Source organism: Trichosurus vulpecula, chromosome 4, assembly GCF_011100635.1.
Source record: "Trichosurus vulpecula isolate mTriVul1 chromosome 4, mTriVul1.pri, whole genome shotgun sequence".
NCBI classification, from domain to species: Eukaryota; Metazoa; Chordata; class Mammalia; order Diprotodontia; family Phalangeridae; genus Trichosurus; species Trichosurus vulpecula.
The window spans coordinates 43466874-43489570 of record NC_050576.1 but is presented as its reverse complement, the minus strand read 5'-3'; the positions used below and the strand labels follow the sequence as shown (position 1 = coordinate 43489570).

The 22697-nt window shown below is 40.7% G+C and overlaps 2 protein-coding genes and 1 pseudogene across 2 annotated transcripts in view; 2 read left to right on the top strand and 1 right to left on the bottom strand.

Moving 5' to 3' along the window:
* Window positions 1-3109, top strand: part of CLCA2 (chloride channel accessory 2) — a 55434-nt gene extending 52325 nt beyond the window's left edge. The window contains exon 14 of the mRNA XM_036756016.1: window positions 2402-3109. Coding sequence (XP_036611911.1) covers window positions 2402-2844 — 443 coding nt within the window. The 3' untranslated portion in view covers window positions 2845-3109. The remainder of the gene's footprint in view (window positions 1-2401) is intronic.
* On the bottom strand, window positions 1448-2081 carry LOC118845905 (annotated as a pseudogene).
* An 11876-nt stretch (window positions 3110-14985) lies between the features above and the next one.
* Window positions 14986-22697, top strand: part of LOC118847894 (calcium-activated chloride channel regulator 1-like) — a 37211-nt gene continuing 29499 nt past the window's right edge. Inside the window, exons 1-5 of the mRNA XM_036756575.1 lie at window positions 14986-15147; window positions 16266-16406; window positions 16598-16745; window positions 19468-19573; window positions 21005-21182. Of these exons, the coding sequence (XP_036612470.1) occupies window positions 14986-15147; window positions 16266-16406; window positions 16598-16745; window positions 19468-19573; window positions 21005-21182 (735 nt within the window). The remainder of the gene's footprint in view (window positions 15148-16265; window positions 16407-16597; window positions 16746-19467; window positions 19574-21004; window positions 21183-22697) is intronic.

Genomic DNA, 22697 nt, shown 5'->3' with positions numbered 1-22697 from the left:
GACTGCTTGTAGAGTAGAGAGTACTTTGTCCCAAGTTTTAGGGTCCAAGCACTGCTGTTTTTAGAGCTACTTCTACTCCACCATCACCCCAGGCTCTGTCACAACAGCCCTCCTCCTCCCCCCAAAACCACCAACCAGAACGACAATCCAGATCTAAGCAGGCAAGAGAATCTGCCTTTGTGCCCGCAAAGTGCTCCTTGCACTCCTGCTCTGATCCGCTGCTAGATTCCTCCCACTGTGTGAGCCAGGGACTTGGGATACAGCTGACACTGGAGCTCTGGAAACAGCCTCAGGAGCTTCCTGCTGCTGCCACAGCCACCGCTGCACCACCACCCCAGGGCTGGTGGCCCAACCGCTTTGAACTCAATCCTGCAGTTTTCTACTAACCTGCTCTTTGGCGTTTGTGGGTTGAGAAGTCTGGTAACTGCCACAGCTCAATGATTCATGGCCCTAAGGCCAGTTTCTGGCCAGCTGACTCCCAGTCTGGTCTGTCCTGGTGCAGCCCAGCACCATAGAACCCTTCCCGGTGACCATCCAAGGTCTCATGGGCTGGAGACCTGTTTCCCTCTGCTATTTTGTGGGTTCCACAGCTGGATAATGTGTTCAGAGTCATTTTTACAGGTGTTTGGAGGGATTTGGGGGAGAACTTAAGCAAGTCCCTGCTTCCCAGCCACAATCTTTGTTAATTATCTTTTAAAAGTACTTTCTCACTGAATTCTCAGATGAGGTTTGCCCTGCAGTATGAAGTGGGAGGAAGAGCCACAATAATTAGGCCATTAAAACAATCTTTTCACTTTGGATTGGAAAGTCCCCACCCATTTTGTGAGATGGTCCCCACCTTTCTGTAAAAAGGCTCAGGGTGACGTGGAATTCTTGTGTTCTTAAATTAACCCAGGCATGATGCAGTAGTTCAGTTGGGTTCCCTGATACTGCCTGGAGCAGGCGTGGGAACCTGAAGCCTGGAGGCCACATGTGGCTCTCTAGGTCCTCGGTGTGGCCCTTGGCCCTCTAGGTCCATAAGTGCAGCCCTTTGACTGAAGTGAAGTTTGGATTCAGTCCAAAGGTCACACTAAAGGACCTAGGGGGCCACATGTGGCCTCCAGGCTGCAGGTTCCCCACCCCTGGCCTAGAGTATAACAGAATACCCTCAGTCTTGGAGATTTTGGCCTAAATTGAATACCCTCCCTAAGGGAAAAAATGCAATTTAAGGATAAAAAAAAAGCCCAACTGGAATGTTAGTGTGCTGTTTGAAAGGAGGAACCAGCTTTAACTGCTGCCCAAAGCCTCTCTGATAACAAATGTTGGTCAGATATTCATAATTTGATTGACATTTCCAGTAAAAAAAGGATGCAATAAGAGAAGAAACTTCTTATAAGGGCAGGACAACATGGAGTTCTTGAGTTTCTGGCAAACAAAATTCTCTTTTGATTCATATAGTTAAGTTCATTCAGTGTCTGATAAAGCCCACATTCTCTTCTTCGGCCCAGGCAAGTTTTTCTGTCAGGTCATCAATGGTCTTTTCCAGTTTTGTAACAGTTCTTTCTGTAAACCCTGCCTGGGGCCTCAGCTTCTTTGAGTTTGTCATACAGAAGCTTGATTTCTACTTCTTTTTCAGAATACTTCTCAGATGCAGCCTCCAGGGACTTCAGGTTGTTGGTGACATTCTTCAGCTCCTTTTCCTGATCACCACACTTATGGGCTTCCACCTCATATCCATGATCAGCCTCCTCCATGACACGCTTGGCTTTCTTCAACTGCATCTTAGGAATTTCCATTTTCTCTTCATCCTTCATTGTCCAGTTCTCGATCACCTTCGTTCCTCTCAGTCTCATCAGCTTCCTTCTCTGCCTCCTCCCATTTCTGCAGGGCTGTGGCTAGACGTTGTTGGGCCTGGTCCAACTCTTCCTCAACGAGCTGGATCTCTCCATCTCCTTCAGCTTTCTCCTGCGGCTCTCCCTCACTAGTTCACTCGCTGTCCAGCTCCCGCCGCAGGCTCTATGCTGGGTCCTACACTTTTCCGCCTGCTGCTGCAGCGCCTAGATTCACCTTTTTACCACCTCCAGGGAATCGAGGCCTCCCATGGGGACTAGGGGGCTTGGGGCACTGGGCAGGAGGCCTGGGAGCTCTGGGGCTGGTGGGACTGGAGCGGCTGGTCTGCCGCCATGGGGAGAGGAGCCGCCACCCTGGTCCCGGTGCCCCGCCTCCTTCCCCCAAACATTTTTCAGTAGAGAACCTACTCAGATTGATGTAATGATTGCAATCAATGTGTTACACTAGACTGTAAGCTCCTTGAGGGCAGGGGCTGTCTTTTGCTTCTTAGTGTCTCTAGTGCTTACTACAGCGTCTGGCACACAGTAGGCATTTAATGACTTTTTTGATCGGTCGGTGTTTCTAATTTCAGCTGCAAGTTATGAAATGAGAATGAGTAAATGTCTACAGAAAATAAGAGATGACTTCAGGAACGCCATTTTGGTCAACATTTCTAAGCTGATCCCTCAACCCGCTGGCTCCAGGGAGACGTTTGTCTTTACCCCAGGGCTCTTGACAGAAGACCAGCAGCAGCAGCTCGATGGGGAGACGGGAGAAGGCAACAGCATCTACTTGGCCATCCAGGCTCTAGATGAAGCCTCTCTCAAGGGGCCGGTGTCGAACATAGTACAAGCGGCCCTACTTGTCCCCCAAAATACTTCTTCTGTTACTGCTCGAGAACTCCTTATCCTAAGAGGTGTTTTAACAGCAGTTGGATCGATAGTGACTATCTGTCTTCTGATATTCGTGGCACATTGTACCTTCAGCAGGAAGAAGAAATCGAGGAAGAAGGACAATCGGGCAAAACTACTGTAAATAAAGGTCTGCTGGCAATGGGTTATTTGTCTAACTGTAAAGGACCTTTCTGCCTAGAGGCAGAGGCATTCGAATTTTACAAAAGCACACCAGCAATAAGGCATAGGAACCAAACCTGCGATTTCACTAGTCTAGGGAAGTCCCAGATGAGGAAAGACCGCTGCAGATTTGGAATGTCTCTTGCAAATTATGGTCAAAGAGAGTTGCTAGAATACCGGGAGGGGTCACTCACCCACTACAGGTCAGAGGAGGTACTTGCACCCAAGCCTTCCCAACTCCAAGGTCAGCTTTCAAGCCACTGTGGAACACCACCTCTCTTGCCAACCATATTAAAATAAAATAAAAGTCTTACTTCACTATTTCAAGTATCAGGGATTTCATCAGTGTGGGATGCCTGCTCCGTTCACATCAACTGTTGTCCCTTTTTGCCTTGGTAGGTAGCAGTTTAGAGTTGCTGTGGCCAAAAAATCCATTGTCCTGAGGTCAAACTGGTGATTACCATCTCCAAATTTAGTGAGGCTGGTCCTCAAGTGATGCATAAATCACTGGGCTAACACTTGAAGCCTTTTCAGCTTAGTGTAGGGCCACTCAGTGGAGTCACCTTTGAGAACCCGGATTTATCTCTGATGCTATAGGAAGGTGCTGGAGTGCCTTAGTGAAAGTAACTCAGCCTAGGGGAAATGCACCATGGTTTTTGATAATATAGGAACCTGATTCTGAAACTGAAATTTCACAAAGAATGTTTTGCTAGTATTCTTAGTCTGTATAAAAATCCTCCTCGAGGGAGATTGGAGGCACCTTAGCAATAATAATTTAAAAAAAACTAAAATACTAAGAGGACGGCTAATGTATTACAGTGGATAGGGTGCCTGGGCCTGGAATCAGGAAGACTCATCTTCTTGATTTCAAATCTGGCCTCAGACACTTACTGTCTGTGTGACCCTGGGTGAGTCACTTAACCTTGTTTGCCTCAGTTTCCTCATCTGTAAAATGGGCTGGAGAAGGAAATGGCAAACCACTGCAATAACTTTGCCAAGAAAACTCCCAAGTGACAAAGAGTCTGAAACAACTGAAAAACCGAACAACACAGTAAGAATTTCAAAGTGTTTAAATATATTATCTCATTTGATGCTCACAACTACCCTGGGAGGTAGGGCATATCATCATTCCCACTTCACAAATGAAGAAACCAAGGCTAAGAGCAGTTAAGTGACGTACCCTGGGTCATAGAGCTAGCAAGTCTCCGAGGCAAGATTCAAACTTAGGTCTCCTGACTCTATGTCAAGACCTTTATCTACAGGACTACCCAACCACCTCAAGAATTGGTGGTGGAGAATGAGAACTAGTATATCAAACAGGAGTTCTCACCCTATTTTGCATCATAGATCTTGAGAGTTTGGTGAAGCCTATAGATCCCTTCTTACAATAATGTTTTTAAATGCATAACATAAAATACATAGGATTGTAAAAGAAAACCAATATTATTGAAATAAAGTTATCAAAATACATTTTTAAGAACAAGTTCACAGATGCCAGACTAAGAACACTTGCATTCTAAAGCAATGTACATAAAAGTCAACCTAAATAAATTTCATGGATACTTAAATAGTAATGTAAATGAAATAAGCAAAGAATATTTGCCCAGCTTCATAAGGGCAACTAGGTGGTGCAGTAGATAGAGTTCTGGGCCTAGATTCAGAAAGACTCTTCTTCCTGAGTTCAAATCCGGCTTCAGACATTCCCTAGCTGTGTGACCCTGGGCAAGTCACGTAACCCTGTTTGCCTCAGTTTCCTCATCTGTAAAACGAGCTGGAGAAGGAAACGGCAAACCACTCCAGTGTCCTTGCCAAGAAAACCCCAAAATGGGGTCACTAAGAGTTGGACACGACTGAACACAAACCTTAAAGTTATTCTCCCATAGATAGAAGCACACCCAGGGAGAAGGGGATGTGTATAGGAATTATATGTGATATAGCCACACATGAGGGAAAATATAGGTAATAAAAATAATAGCCAGGACTTATATAGTGCTTTAAGGTTTGCAAAGACTTCATATTAACTCTCATAACAATCCTATGTAACAGGAGCTATTATTATCCCCATTTTACAAATGAGTAAACTGAGGCTGGCAGAGGTTAAGTGACTTGCCCACGGTCATACAGCTTGTAAGTATCTGAGGGATTTGAACTCAAGTCTTCCTAACTCTAAGCCCAGGGTCACACAACTAAGTATCTGAAGAAGGATTTGAGCTCAGATTTTCCTAGTCCTATCTAGCTTTCTATCCACTGCACTGCCTGCACATAAAGGGATGTATACACAGGAAGCCCAAGTCTGCTCAGGTCTGCCAGGCAACCAGCTCCTTCTGTGCCCAAGCTTTCATCCCACAGTGAAAGGTTATGTTCATAGTAACCCGCAGCCCAGTCCTTTAGCACCTTGGGTGCTGTGAATGGTAGGCCCTTCTCCTACAGGTAAGTCGGCCTCAGCTCAGCAGCCAATGTCAAAATTGCTATGTCAGCTAGAGAATGCTGAGACTGGGAACTTTGTCCCCCATGCCTCCTGCAACAAATCACAGCCCGATGCCTTTCCCTCATCCTTCTACATCTAGAAGGATTTTTTCCCATTCTAATCACCAAGAAAGAGAGGAACAAATGTAGAGATTTAGAGAACAGAGCCCAAACAGTATATAGTACAAAGATCCCTGATTTGGAATCCAAAGACCTGGGTTTGACTGCCGTCTCCACTACTGACTTCTGTGTGACCTTGGAAAAATGTTTTCCTATCAACCACTAAGTCTCAATTTCTTATCTACAAAATGAAGAAGTTCAAATGAATTTACTGAGTATTTGCTAAGGGCCAACCTTATCACGGCATTGTGCTAAGTCAGGCTTGCACAACACAGGACCCAAGGGCCACCTGCAGCCACCAAAGGATTTCAGGCATGACCCAAGGTAACCAACCACATCAGTTGTTCAGGCTTGTGCTTAGTAGAGATTCAAAGGCAAAATGAGGCATTTCCTGTCCTCAAAGAGCTTGTATTTTGTAAAGGGATAGTGTATACACAGATATAAATACAAATAATATATGAATTAAATACGGAAAGGTGTCAGAGAATGCTAATAAATAGGGGGATCAAAAAAGGTCTCATGCAGGAAATGGCTTGCAAGAACTGAAGGATTCTATGAGGCAGAGATAAGGGGTAAAGAGATTCCAGGCACAGAGGTCAGTCTGGCCAATGGTACAGAGATAGAAGGCTGCACATGAGGAATGGCAAATGGGTTGTTTTGGCTGGAACACAGAGCACATCAGGGCAAGTAATATGAGGTCATTCTGAAAGGAAGAGTTGAGGCCAGATTAGGAAGGGCCTCAAATGACCAACAGAGGGGCCAGCATTTTGTCTTAGAAATAATGGAAAGCCACTAAAGCTTCCGAAGCAAGGGAGTCACAGGGTCAGACCTATGCTTTAAGGGGCAGCCAAGATGATCTCTGAGGTTCTGTCCAACTCTAAATCTGTGATCCTATGATTTGGTGAAGTATATGCTAGGACAGGCCAGACTGAATGAGGATCTATTAGACATGAAGAGGTCTTGACAGAATGCTTGGCTCTGTTAGGGTGGGTGAAATACAGTGGAAGTAGTCAGAATGTGATTAGATAAAGTAGAATTGAACAGAGCTGGGATTTTCTTTGAGGGAAGGGGCATGAGATCAGAACCTTTGAGATCAGAATCTAATGGTGGAGATAGGTGTTTGTTCGTCTATTATTGCCAATTACAACTTGTGGTAATAACACTGAAGGAGGAATAAAAGGGGAGGTGGTCAAGCCCACATGCCTTTATTCTCTTCTTAGCACAAGACACTTTGTTTCCTTCTTCCTCATACAATAAACACTTTATGACTATATGGGCTGGTATTAATGAGTGCTAAATTTGGAATTAGAGGTCCTCAGTCCAAACCCCAGCTCTGCTGCTAACTTCTTCTGTGTCCTTCAGCAATACTTTGTGACAAATTTTCCTTCATCTACAAAATGAGAGGGTCGGACCTCACAATCTCTAAAATTCTTTCTAGTTCTACATCAATTATTTTAAGTTGCTTCTCATGCTTTCACTCTTGTTTTCTCCTCCTGTGAATCTCTCCCTTTTATTAATATTTTTGTATTATTTTCTTTAGGCATCTGTATTAATAAAGATCAAATTACGTACACTAAACAGCCAAGGTTAATAAGATACAATGGTAACTGGTCAACTACCTCAAATGAGTCAGATAAACTGGTCTAGAGTATACCCATGGGAAGGGACCAGAGAGGGAGCTCAGGGATCTGTTCCTTTAGGGCACAGTAAACCAATGGGTAGAAAGTAGACCAGCAAGCCAGAACTCTGTCCACTAGAGATAAGTATTCAGAGAGAGTGGATTGAGGACTGTCCAGAAGCATCAAATGAACTGCCTCAAAGGGAAATGGATATGTTCATTATAGGTCTAGTCCTAGCCATAGCAGTTGTGTTGGGGATTATGAGAAAGAAGTTACTTGGGCAGGGGAGCAGAACCAGTTACTAGGTCTTAGGTGAATCGCACCCTCATGTAGACAGCTCTATTCCTTTGGGAACTCTTTCCTTCAGGTGTGACTTCCTTGGGGGGAATGTCTTTTCTTTCAAACTTGCCTCAGGAAGAGTAATAGGAAAAGAAGGTATCTATGACAAATGTCTCCAGGATTGAATCCACCTCACGAAGTTCCTTCCTAGCAGGAGTGCTGACTCGTTTGTAATTAGGTATGGGAATGGATTTTTATACTCTTTTACTGTACTTTTTCTGCATAAAAAGCATGAATCAATAATTCTCTTTTGTTCAGCCCACAGCTAGAAAAGTTCTAATGATTAGAAAGATAATCTATTTCTCTGTTTCAAAAATATATAAATATATACATTTGTGTATAAGTTTGTATATATGTATATTTAACTATTTATTTATGGGTTTGAGTTAATAAAGATCAAATTACAAACACTAAACAGCCAACGTTAGTAAGATATGGCAGTAACTGTATGTGTGTGCATATGTGTGTGTGCACGTGCGAGCATACATGTGTATACACACATACATATACACTGAGAGGTGGCACAGTAGTTAGCGAGTATTGGTCTTGGGGTCAGGAAGACCTGAGTTCAAATCTACCTTCAGACATTTACTAGCTATGTGTCCTGGGCAAATCCTTTAATTTCTGTTTGCCTCAGTTTCCTCATCTGTAAAATGTAGATAATAGAAGCACCTACCTCCCAGGGTTCTTTTAAGCATCAAGTGAGATCATATATGGAAAGTACTTAGTGCTGTTCCTGGCATGTAGTAGGTACTATATAAATGTTAGCTATTATTATCACATACAACTCAGCTGAAAACCTCCCACTTCTCTCTCCTGTGTGCCTTGTTGCCTATGGCTTTATAAGGTTAATGGGAAATAAGATCTTTCCCACCCATCAACAGGCCTCATGTGGAGCCCATTATGGGAAGCTTGCTTGTTTGTAGGAAGGCTTGCACACCTTTTGTTAATAACTTAATTAGAAAATGAGTCAGGTTGTAATGCCTTCTGGCTCTGAGGCTATCAGCTGAAAGAGTATATATTGTGAGAGGTGAGCTTTTGTTTTGGGGGCTTGCTTATGAGAAAGATGTTGTGATTCCCTGATCGAGACTCTGAGGGGCCATATATTCAGAGCTCCCTGACTCCTCAGAGGTAAAAGCTCTCTCAATTCAGTGGTTGATGTAAAAGCTTTGATTCAGGCAGTAGAGCCTTGTCTCTTGGTCTCTATTTCTCTTCTCTGTATTCCCTGTGTTTGTATTTTATATGATTAAATAAGAAAGATTGTTGGCCCCTGAAACAGCTATCTTTCCTTAGTAAAGCAGATAAAAGAACATGCACTAGCAGCCATCCTGCATATGCCAATGTGGTTGCCATTACAAGCTTCGCCCCCACCTGTCTTTGAATTCTAAAGCACATCAATCAGTAACACAGTCGTTGCTCCATTTTTTAATGTTAGATAAACCAGTTTTTCTAAATGAAAGAAAAACAAACTCTTAAGAACAAAGATTAGGGATGGATGCTCAGTGCTCAACTGGGACAGCACAAGATTATTTGATTCAAGGCCTGAGAATAAGTAGTAATCAATTCTGTTCCCAACAAGAAGAGTACCTCTGGTCACTCCGTGTCTCTATTCCGTGTGCCTTCCATACAACTAAATGTCAGGCTTGGTCTCAGCATCTCAGCATTCTCTCTTCTGCCAGGTCATGGTGGGAGCAGCCCCAGCAGTGATAGCAATGGCAGCAGGCTGGTTCACCAGAATAGAGATGTCCATGCAGTACCTTGGGGATCTCTCTCAATTATCCCTCACATCAACAGGAGAGAGTAGGACATTCAGGACAGCCACCTGTTTTATCACTTCCCCTCACCACCTGACCACCCATCTTTTTTGAAGATCCACATCACTGATGACTGACATTCTTTACTCTTATTATTCTTTGAAGTTCCTTATTTGTTATGTTACCTGAGACCCATGTGGCTCCTTACAATGAGGGCTAATGCTCTGGACTCAGGGAGCCCACATACATTCTGGGAATAGCCTGAACTCAGAGAGAAGACATCAAGCTTCTCTTCCTTCCTTGGCTCATTATACCCCCAAAAGATAGTTCTTTGGGGAAAAACTCTAAATAGCTTACATATGGTTCTTGTCTAGGGTCTTCCCAAAAGGGATGAGCAGGTATGAGGCAGCTGTTTTTTTCCTCCACAACTGAAGAAATGCTTCTTAAGAAAAGGGACTTTCTTTTGCCTTTCTCTGTATCCCCTGATAAAGACCCTAAATTTTTAGGACAGTGCCTGGCACATAGTAGGCACTTAATAAATGCTCATTGACTTGACTTAATTACCAATTTTTCATTATCCATAACTTGTATAAATGTCAGGATTCAGTAGTTTTCATTGCATGCCATGTATCTTTCTCATTATTAGTCTTTCTTCTACCTTTATACTAATTTGGATCTTTGCTTTAACAAACTGGCGTATACAGACTGTATAACTGTATACGGACAGGTCGATTCAGGACTGACTTCTATATCAATAAGTTCTCTTTCTGTCTGTAAAAATATATCATGTTTATTTTGTGTAATGTATTCTGTGTTCACTATATCCAATGCCTACCTTCTTTTCCCATAATGTTTAGTATCTTTGGTTTCTCTCTTTCCTTATTCTTGTTTTATGTTTTCCAATAGATTTCTTGATACCATCAACTATTTCCACCTTCATATTGAAGCCTCTGAGTATCAGATTCAATGTTGATTGAATGTGGAGGGTCTTACTAAGTTTTTGGAAGGATTCTTCTACTTGTTCATCCTCTGACATTAGTATGGGCCTATAAGTCACAAGGAATCTATCTCATGGCAGTCATTTTGTAAATATTTATCATGAGCATCACAATATGAAATGACCAATGTCCCATAAATTTGTCCAAGGAATACCTATGAGGCTTCCAAATATTTGACTGAAACTTTCTCAAAGAAAACAAAATGAACTCTGTCTTCTCTCTGTTGACAAATATTCAATTATTATCATTCCATGTGCCATAAGCATGGATCCATCCATTTCTAATCCATCTCTTTCACAAATATAGCAAAAAATCCCTTTTTGTTGATCTTAGGTCTCTGCTCCAGCCTCAGATCATTCTGAGCTTTAGAATACACAATATTGCCCATAGAGCACTGCCTCAGGCTTTTGTATTTCTGTTCTATTACCTGCTCTAATCGACAGTAAAGTTCTCCAAAAGCTCACATTCATGGATTAAATTGTACTAATTACATCAAGTCCCAGAATACTACAAAGATTCCTCAGCAAAAGCCATGATGATATGAGAGAGGTTACTCTAACCATCTATAATAGATAAACAAAGTGGATGAAAGTCTCTCATTTCCCAGACATGTAGATAGATTGGAAGTCCATTAGTGGAATTACTCCATCAACATATATATTTAGGATAGGTCTTGCAAGACAACAATGAGGTCTGCCCAGAACTGAGGAGGAGACCAAGCTGAAGCTCATTTGGAAAATTATTCAGTTTTTAGTGATTGCCAATTGTTTGCTAGAGCAAAAAGTCCTTTATTTAATACTAAATTCTCTTAGTGACTGTTAATCATAAAGAACAATGATATCAGGAGAAAAAAGAATAGAAATACCACCAAAAGACGCACGATGATAATAGCCAACATTTATAGGGCATCTACTATGTTCCAGGTACTGTGTTAAGCACCTTGTAATTATCATCTCATTTTATTTTTTTTTAAATGCAATTTATTTATTTAACATATTTGGTTTTCAGCATTGATTTTCACAACAGTTTGAATTACAAATTTTCTCCCCATTTCTGCCCTCCCCCCCACTCCAAGATGGCGTATATTCTGGTTGCCCTGTTCCCCAGTCAGCCCTCCCCTCTATCACCACCCTCCCCTCTCATCCCCTTTTCCCTTCCTTTCTTGTAGGGCAAGATAAATTTCTACGCCCCATTGCCTGTGTATCTTATTTTTTAGTTGCATACAAAAAGTTTTTTGTTTTTGAACATCTGATTTTAAAACTTTAAGTTTATCATCTCATTTTATCCTCACAACAACCCTGGGACATGGGTGCTATTATTATCATCTCCATTTTACATATGAGAAACACAATTAAGTGACTTGCCCAAGGTCATACAGCTAGTAAGTGTCTGAGGCCAAATTTGAACTCAGGTCCTCCGGACTCTAGGTCTGGTGCTCTATGTCCTCTGTACCAAATAAACAGATAACAAGGATAAATACATAGAAGCATGTACTCACCACTGACTTCCAATCAAGAAGGGCCTTAAAAGACATTATGAAGGATTTGAATGACCAGAACCAAAGGTAGCCTTGTTATGTTGCAAGAATGAGTTACAAAAGAAAGGTGGTCTAAGGTGGGACAGTGGTACCTCTGAGGGATAGAGATTCAGGACTGAATCTGTCATTTCATTTGTACAGGGAACTCCCAGGCAAGGAAACTCCCTTTACCTATGCAGGTGGGCATCTTCTCTGCAGCTTATAGTTTTAGAGAGTTGCCTCGAGTGCTGAGAAATTAGATGACTTTGCCAGGGACACATAGGATGTGTCAGAGGCAGAATTTTGACTCAGGTCTTCTTGGCTCCAAGGTCAGTTATAGCATGTTGCATCTTGGTGTTACAAATATATGAATTAATTAAAAGGAAGATTTCTAGTATGTTGAATAGACCTCTATGGGGGATTTATAGAAGAACTAGAAAAATTACAACAAAAAATGAGATGTTTAGATTATAATCTGCATCAAGAGGAGGAGTACCCACATACAACCCCCTCCCGAATCCCAAAGTACTAAACAAATAAAATAAAAAAGAATAATGGCCCACTCACTAAGCTCTATACCTTCAGGGGTCAATTAAATTATGGCTTCGCCTTTCCCTAGGTAACCAGTATTGCTCATATCCTATGTTCTCTGTTGGTGCTTTAATTTTTATACTTTAAATTTTATACTTTTATACTTCAACTTCTATACTTTATACTTTTATACTTAAACTTTATATAACTCTGATTTCCAATCGTAAGAGACCTTTAGCTCCAGGAAACAGATGAATTGTTCTTGATAAATCTACCCTACTCTATCCACAAAACATCCCTTACCTGTTGACCTTGACAACTCTTCCATTAAATATCCAGCCATTAAAATGAATCTTCTATTTGGGGTTGTATGGCATTGGTTTGTTTCAATAGATACATCAAGTGCTTACTGAGTCCGTCAGTGCCATGAAAGGACCTATGAAACCTGTATATACCAAACAATAGGGAAAAAACATTAACTTAACTTGCCCCTTGGTAGAGAGAGATACAGTTTCAATATATACAGTTTCCATATTGTTGCTCATCTTTCTTTTTCAGGTTTGTTTCTGGGTGTGATCCAGAAAAGTTTTACCAATATTAGATATTTATCTTATCTTATTTGTTAGGGCCCTGTATCAGGTGATCTTTTTAACAGGCAAAACCCAGTGAGTAAATGTTTGAACTATTAGCAATAGGGAACGTTTTAAATGTGTACCTAAATTATTTATTACTGTTACTTTCAGAATACTTGCTCAAAATGTTCTAACTCTGATTCAACTAGAGTGAGCTGCATCATCACCAGCAGCAGCAACCACGGTGGCAAAAGCAGCAGCAGCAGCAGCAAAAGACACAGCAGCATCATAGTAAGCATTTATGGAGCATTTTAAGGTTTGCAAAGATGTTTACCTGTGTTATCTCACTTCATCTAAAGATAATGTTGCAAAGGCCACTAGACTTGGAATCTCTCTGTCACTCACTATGTGGCTTCAGTCAAATCACTTAAGCTGAGTAAGCAAGATTGCTGGGCTTCAGAGTATAGTCCCCCAAATTTTCCTACCAACCAGGTCCTCTAAAATTTTTGACAATTGGACAATAGAATGCCAAGACGGAATTAAACCCCTAAATGAAGTATTTATGGATTTCCTTAAGAGGAAAAGGTTTTTGAGAAATGAGATAGAAAAAGAAAGCTTATAATGTTTGAGGCTGCAGTTTTCTTATTTATAAAGAGGGGCTTGAGATAGATGGTCTCTGGTTTCTCTTCTAGCTCAAATCTTATGATCCTTGGTCCTCTGAAAGCAACCAGGAGACAACATAACATAAGAGTAAGGGGAGGGAAAGAGTTGCACATCTTGAAGGGAGCAGAAAAGAGTCATAACAAGGAAGGGATGGTAAATAGAGGGATACCGAAATTGTAGAGAGCTTCAAATGCCAGGCCTAGGGGTTTGAACTTTATTCGTTGGAATGGTCTGATTAAATAGAACTGCCAGATCAAAGAACTGACTAGTTATTAGAAATCTCAATTCTTTACTTCGCAGATGCAGAAACAGGCACACAGTGATAGACTAAAAAGATAACAATAACAACTACAATAATAATAATAGATAGTATTTCTATATAGCTTTTAAGTTGGTAAAGCACTCTACCAACATTAGCTCAATTGAGCTTCACAACAACCATGCAAGGTACATGAGATTATTATCCCCACTTTACAGTTGAGGAAACTGAGGCAAAGAAAGGTTAAGTGAATTTTTAGGATCATACAGCTAGTAAGTGCTTTAGGCAGTATATGAACTCAGATCTTCCTGTCTTCTATCTGCTGCGCCACCTAGTACCTAGATTGATGATAGATAGATAGATTCATGAATACATATAACCACATTAATAGATGGATAGATACATAGATATAACCAAATAGATAGACAGACAGATAGATGATAGATAGAGACAGTTAGGTAGATAGATAGATAGATAGATAGATAGATAGATAGATAGATTGATAGATATAACCACACACATGATAGAGACAGTTAGACAGAAAGATGGACAAAGCAATTTTAGGAACTTGCTATGTGCCAGGTACTCTGTTAAGTGCTGGGGATACAAATATAAGCAAGCAAGATAGGTCCAGCCTTCAAGGACCTTACATTCTAATGAGGAAAGACAACCCCTCAAGGATCTTGGGACTAGAGAATGCTTCGAGATCCTCACTTCATCCATGAGGATACTAAAGTCCAGAAAAGTGATGTGATTAACCCAAAGTTGCACAGGTAGGGAATGGTGGGGCCAGAATTCAAACTCAAGTCCCTATTTCATGCTCTTTCTACTCCACCATTTCCTTTTCACCTTTAAAGTGCTAACCGACTTCAGTCAGACCTCTGCTGGAGTGAGTCAAGGTCCCAGACAGGGCAAACAGTTGTAAGGATGTTATGTGTCTTGGCTAACCAGCTGTGTGTGTCCATTCTGGGGAACTGGGGTGTGGGACTCCCACACCCTCAATCCCAACATTAGGCATGGTTAACTGCAGCGCAATGCCTTATGCAAAATGAAATATTTGAGTATACACAAAGTTATTATTTCCACATTATTCCCTGGAATAGGGCAAGAATAATGGTAGAATGTTTAACTAGAAAATGGTTCAAAGGGCAATAAAAAACCAACACTGATAACATGGAAGATGATGTTTTATATGTATATAAAGACAGAGTGAGAAAGGGACAAAGAGAGAGAAGGACCTTCTGGACCAACACTCTCTGGCATGCAATGATGGGGCTCTTTAAGAATTGTATCTTCACCCTGACCTTGTACCTGCTGCAGGGGGCAACTGCTTCTCTCATTCAGCTGAATAACAATGGCTATGAAAGCATTGTCATCGCCATTGACCCAACTGTGCCAGAGGATGACAAACTCATTCAACACATAAAGGTAAGAGAGCTGCAATAATACAGGTCCTCACAGTGGGAGCTAAAGGATGGTTTGGGGGATGCAATTGGGCTTAGAAGAAAGAGACAGAAGACCTGGGTTTTCCTCGTATTGTTCAGTAACTTCCCGGGGCATCATCAGTTGCCTCATCTATAAATTGGGGATAATAATGTCTGGTGTGCCTTCAGGTAGAGATACAACTTCCTTGGTTGGAAATGAGAAAGCAGCAGGGTCTCCATGGAGAGACTTTTGCCTACTAGGGGCTCCACAGTTATCAAAATACATGTTTTTAAATTCGCAAACCCTAGGAGAAGAAGTGGCAAGTGCTGTCTAATGGTCGTTGAAAGTTGATAGGGACACTGAGAAGTTAGATGATTTGTCAAGTGTCATCTCCTCCATGAAGCCCCAGCTGGAAGGGGTCAAAGTACATTGGATATCTCTTTGCAGTTATCACATTTCCCCTTGTATTATAACTCTTTGCACATATGGATCTCCTGTCCCTGTCCCACCTCCCGTTAGATTGCAAACTCCTAAAAAGCAGGGTCTGTGTTGTACCCATATTTCTAACCCCAGTGATGTTTTGCAAATACTAGGTACTTAAAAACTGTTTGTGGAACTTAATTTAATTGAATTGTTTCCTGTTGACAGAGAAGTCCCTTATGGAGAGGAACAAAGTCAGGACCTCACTAGGACATGTTTCAAACCCTGGATGGTTTTAAAATGACTTAAAAATCTACCAAGTTTCATGATAAATGCTGAGGAAGCTTTAGCAAAAACTGTGAAAGCATCCCAAACAGTCTGTCTTCAGTGAAAAGTTGTTTAATTGTTAGGCTAGGAGGATAACTTATCCTTATTTCACAGATGAAGGCACTGAGATTCTGTTTAAATATCCTGTGCTAAATTACATCATTTATGAGGCTTTGGGGATGGCATCCTTGACCCTTGAACCCAGAACACCTGACTCTCACTCCAATACAGACCTATTGACATGTCTCCATTTCACTTGATTAAAATACTATAATCTTTTTATATTAGCAATCTTCATTGTGAAGTTAAATAATTGGTCATTTATCCCTCTGTCAGCTGTCAGGATTCCCAATAGACTTCTTCTTTTCACATAGGATATGGTGTCAGAGGCTTCAACTTACCTGTATGGGGCCACAGAAAACAGATTTTACTTCAAAGAAGTCTCCATCTTGATTCCTACAACATGGCAGACAAAGGCAGACTATGAGAAACCAAAACTTGAGACCTACAAAAATGTAAGATCATCAAACTCTCATTTTTATTAAACAATATTTTTATTAAACAGTAGGTCATATGGAACTTAAATTTTTAAAAAATATAATTCACTAACATTTTTCCAGAATATTTCAGTCCAAATATTGCAAGTTTTGTTTATAATGTTCTATATAACAAAAAGGTTTTTTTTTTTAAAAAAAAACATTTCTAGGCAGATATCATCATCGAAGTCCCTAATCCCCCAGGCAGTGACGCTCCACGAACTGACCAGATTGGACAGTGTGGAGACATGGGAGAGAGAATTCATTTAACTCCTGACATCGTATCGGGGAAAAAGTTGAAGGAATATGGACCACAAGGTACAGTTATCAATGAAAGTGTACTAGTGCATCATATGTGCAGCATATTTCATAGGTTTCAAAGTGTACATAGAAAATGGTTCTATTCATTTGAAAATGCAGATGAGCCAAAAAGATTGCAGGGGCATTTCTTCTTTTCATTTAAGAAGGGGTAGCAGTATTTCACCTCACCTTTGGAAATGTAATTGTTTTAGACTGGTGGTGCCTAATTTTTTTTCACTGCCTTCTGTGTCAGAAAAAAAATGGAAAATCACTTTAGAGGTTGATTGGACGTTGGATTGGGCTGGGGAGAGATTTTATTCAAACAGACCCACCACCAGGCTAGCCCAGGTGGGAGGTGATGAGGGCCTGCACCAGAGTGCTGGCAGCATGAGATGAGAGAAGGGGCCATATTCAAGGGATGCTTTGAAGGTAAAAGCAACGGATCTTCACAACAGATTGGATGTTGAGAGTAAGACAGAGTGAGGAACCCTGGATGATACTTAGGTTGTGAGCCTGATGGACTGGGAGAATGGTATTGTCTTCTACGGTAATAGGAAGAAGAGGGGAAGATTTAAGGGGAAAGATAATTCAGTTTTGGAAACATTGAGTTAAAGATGTCTACTGGATATCAGTTCAAAATGTTTGAAAGGCAATTGGAGATGTGAGACTGGAGGCCAGCAGAGAGATTAGGGCAGAATAGGCTCATTTGAGAATCATCTGCAAAGAGATGGTAATTAAATTCAGGGGTTTGATTATTCACCAAGTGATATTTGATATTTCACCAAATGAAATAGTATAGAGGGAGAAGATGGCCTATCTTAGAACTCTGAGGGTCACCTCTTGGGTTAATGCGTTGGCTCTCCAGGGGTCTGAGCCTGTATTGTAGACACTACTCCTCTAGAGATCGTATCCAATTTTAGAGAATATATCCATATTATAGAGAACATGTCCAATTAAAATATTTCTCACATCAAACCTATATGAATCAGTGTAACACCCAGTATGAACATAAGAATCTAAAATTTCTGCATAAGGATTCAGGCATCTAAGCATAACTGGTTATTAAAATGATAGGAGTCAAATAGAACTAATTTGATTTCTAATAAATTCAACAAATCTTACTAAGTACCTACCATGTATGAGATACTAAGTTTTGGAAGAGCAGAGATAAAATTAAAACATTCTCTGCTCTTAGTCTACCGAAAGGACACAAGATGGACACAGAGAATTAGAAAACAGAGCAATGAGTAAAGAGGGAACAAGAGAGATCAGCCAATGAGCTCTAGGACTGTTGGAAAAGAGGCTGAGTGTAGACTAATAGGTGGTGGGATCAAGGGTGACTTCCCAGAAGAAATGATTCTAAAATTGAATTTTGGATGAAGATGAGGATTCTGAAAGGCACATAAAAGGTGTAGGAATGGGGCAGGGCTTAGGAAAATATCTAGAGACAGGAGACTGCATGTTGAACTCTGGGAACAACAAATTATTCAATTTGACTGGAACATAAAGGGCACAAAGGAAAGTAATAGGAAAGAGGTAAGTTGGAGTCAGGATCTGGAAGGCCTTAAATGTCATAACCAATGGTCTGCATTTTATCCTACTGTACTAGGGAGCCAAGGATGTTTTTTTAAGCAGAGGAGTGACATGGTCAGATGTAGGATCATAGGATCATAGATTTAGAGCTGGAAGGGACCTTATAGGTAATCTAGTCCAATCATTTCATTTGGCATATGAGGAAACTGAGGCCCTCAGTGATATATGTCCAAGATTACCTAAGTAGCTGGATTTGAGCCAATATTCATTATACTACAACACATTACTAGTCAACATGTCCCTAGAAAAGTATAATACATGGTAATGCGAGGAGAGGATTAGCAACCAGGGAGAGAGATCAGAGAATGCTTAATAGTAGAGAGAGGGCTTGAGCTACACCTTAAAGATTTTGAAAAGCATGAAGGACTACTAGTATTAAATATAATAACTGTAGCAGGGGGCAACACAGAACACAAAATACCCAAGGCATCAAAAACACAGACATCATGTAGAATATGCTGAGGGTAGAAAAACTGAGGGATTGTCCATTGGTATCTATACAATGTCAAGAAATCTATTCAAAGATACACTCCTCCTCCAGAGTGTTGCTTAGGCCCTCTCTGATTGATTCATGTTGGGGGTGGGGGAGGCAGGAGGGACATAAGATGGGGAGACATGGATGAAATGAAATCTGTACCACTGATGATTATAGCTGAATTCATCCAATTATTTAAGTAATAGGGTGGGATAATAGGGAGAAAGGAAGGAAGGAAAGAAGAAGGAAGGAAGGAAGGAAGGAAGGAAGGAAGGAAGGAAGGAAGGAAGGAAGGAAGGAAGGAAGAAGGGAAGAAAGGAAGGAGGGAGGGAGGGAAGGAAGGAGGGAAGGAGGGAGGGAGGGTTGGAGGAAAGAAAGAAGGAAGTAAACATTTGGCAGTCATCTGTTATATGCCAGGCACTGTGCTAAACGCTTTACAAATATCATCTCATGAAATATAAAACTCTAGAAGAAGGGCCTCAGTGCACTGGGTAGTTTGTCTATAGGTGATCTGAGGAAGACCATGCATAAGAACTTCACAGGAGGAGAAAGCACGACTAGGTTGCAATTTGCATCGATTAAGGGAATACCCACATTGACTTGAGGGAATACCCAGAGAAAATTGAATTGTAGAAGTAATTATATTTTTGCATTTCAAATATATTTCCACAGGTAGAATTTTAGTTCATGAATGGGCCCATTTACGATGGGGAGTGTTTGAGGAATACAATGAAGCCGAGCCTTTCTACCAGTCTAATGGAAAAAATGTACCAGTAAAGTATGATTATCTTCTTTTAACTTTTTTGGGAACCACATCAGATTGAAATCATCTTCTCTGGAATTAATTTTTGAAAATATTGTAGTTATCAATATTGTTTTTCTTTTCATCTATAGACTATAACAATGGCATGTGTGTCATCAAATTCACTATAATCTTCTTTATATAATATATGACAGGTTCCTACCCCAGCATACCTCAAAGCAGAGGCAGTTATATCAAAACACAGAAAGTTTTTCTGAATCTGAGGCACAAAATCATCACCAACTCTTTGGTGCTGCTATATATGTCTGAAATACAGAGAGACTTGCAAACATGACTTCAGATACAAGTCACCCCTAGAGAGATAGGCCTAGCACGTGTCCTTGCTGCCTCCTCAGGACAGCAGCAGTACACACTGAAAGACAGAGGCAGAAAAAGCCACCCAAGTGTTGGAATACGACCTCCTCACCGCACCGAAGAACTTACCTCGTCCTGTTCCTCTTTCTCCTCATACAAAGTCTATTTCCTCAGGGATTTTAGGAATGGTTTTAGGAAGCACAAGCAACATTCTGTTACTTCTTGGTGTTTAAGTACAGTGGGTAATTACAGCTCTCAAGGAGTGGAAATGGCAGTATCCTTCCTTGTATAGGCTACACCTGCTGTCTTCCTGTCTCTGCAATAAACCTTTGTTCTCCCTGTTGGGTTAACAAAAGGTTTAGCATCAGTCAATCCACGTGCATTGATCAAACACCTGCTATGTGCTGGGTGCTGTCCTTGGTACTGGGGATACAAAGGGGAAAATGAAACTATCTCAGCTCTCAAAGACCCTGAAGGAAATAAAAGTACTTATGGACATAAACAAATTGACATGAAGTAAATGCAAGGTAACTGAGAGGGACACGAGTCTTCACGGTGCCCCTATTTCCTCTACGTGTTTGGCTGGGCCAGAGTGCTCTGAAAGATGTTTTGTTGAGCAATTTTGATCCAATGAATGAATGAAACCTTATGAAAGAAGTCCATGAAAAGCAAATTGGATACTTAGGATATAGATAAAAAAAAAACTTGAGCTCTCCTACATGTTAGTGGTGATAAAAACACTGAGCAGCTACTATAGTTGCTGAAGATGAAAATTCCCTCTTAATTCCCATGAAGACAATAAGGAGTCTGGAGCCCATCCCTGTGAGCAGCACAGTCAGGGACACCAGTAAAGCAGACCCAGTACTCCCTCAAGACAGCCTAGCTTTGGGATATTCCAAAAATCCCACCTGAAATTTCCCGCAGTAATTCTCTGCCAAACAGAAATTGTTCTTCCTGGATGCCTGAGATTTGGCTTCCTAAACACACTCAGTGATGAAGAATAATTGCTGTGACAACATCAAGGATACACATAGGTTGGGGTGGTTTGAAATGAACTGATGTGCTTAAAATCCAATCCTAATATGTTTTCAGATGTTCTGAAGCTATCAGCGGTAATAATAAGGTAAATACATGCTCCGGAGGCAGCTGTTCCGTCAGAACATGCAGAACAGATCCCCAAACAGGAAAATTTAACAAAGGCTGTGTATTCATACCTGACGAACAGCAGACTGAGAGAGCCTCCATCATGTTCATGCAAAGCATTGGTTCTGTAAGTATTTGGATTATTGGTTCTGAAGTTTCTAAAAGAAGAAGCAGGGCCTGTTCTAACCTTAGGAGCTTGCATTTATTTAGTGTTAAGGTTTGGAAGACACTTTGTCTCTACCTTCTCATTTGTTGCTTAGAATGACCTCATTTGCCATAACCTTCATTCCTACTTCACACATGAAGAAATGGAGACGAGGTGAGTGGTACATGGTCCCACTGCTAGCTCAGGGCTCTCTCCTTACCCTGGTCTGACTCTCTATCAGAACATCTGTCCAGATAACCTGAGGTAGGCCCCTAGGGTTAGGCAGCCCCTCAATGAGTCATTATTTCTCTAAAAGGGAAGGCTAAGCATACAAAATGAAGAGAATACAAGGGAATACCACCATCATTGCTCCAATCTTCTTATTTCCTTCTCCCCACCCAATACTCTCAGGCCATTCTTTTTACTTTAAGATCTTGAAACTAAATACTCCTTAAATCCCTAAAATAAATAAGGAAACTTGGGACTTTGAGAGGGAATACTTTCCTTTATTTCTTATTTTCATTACTAAAACTTACACAATAAGAAAAGAAAAAAATGTCATGTGCACAGCAGAATGTAAGAGAAGATTCAAAATATACAGCAATAAATTTCCATTTCAAGAAAGCCTACATAATAAATACTACACATTGTGTTTAGAGCTATCCATATTTTCCTTGCTTCCTTGTAAGTTTTCTTTTATTCTCTGCTGTGTACTTTTTAAGAATTTATTTATTTATTTTTAGTTTTCAACATTCACTTCCATAAGATTTTGAATTTTAAATTTTCTCCCCATCCCTTCCCTCTGCCCTCCCCAAGACATATGATATGGGATCTACATATACATTCATATTAAACATATTTCATTGTTGTTATAATGAAGAATTACAACACGAGAAAGAATAAACAAAACAAAACAAAAAAGAGAGAGCAAATAGTATGCTTCGATCTGCATTCAGATTCCATAGTTCTTTCTCTGGATGTGGCTAGCATTTTCCATCACGAGTCTTTTGGAGTTGTCTTAGATCCTTGAATTGCTAAGAAGAGCCAAGTCTCTCAAGGTCAGTCATTACAGAATGTTGCTGTTATTGTGTACAATGTTCTCCTGCTTTTTCTCACTTCACTCAGCATCAGTTCATGTAAACCTTTCCAGGTTTTTCTGAATTCCACTTGCTCATCATTTCTTATAGCACGATAGTATTCCATTGCATTCATGTGATCCAACTTGTTCAGCCTTTCCCCAATTGATGGGCATTCCTTCAATTTCCAATTCTTGGGCACAACAAAAGGAGCTTCTATAAATATTTTTGTACATGGGGGTCCTTTTCCCATTTGTATGATCTCTTCAGGATACAGACTTAGAATTGACATTGCTGGATCAAAAGGTATGCACAATTTTATAGCCTTTTGGGCATAGTTCCCAATTTCTCTCCAGAATGTTTGGATCAGTTCACAACTCCACCAACAATGCATTAATGTTCCAATTTTCCAACATTTATC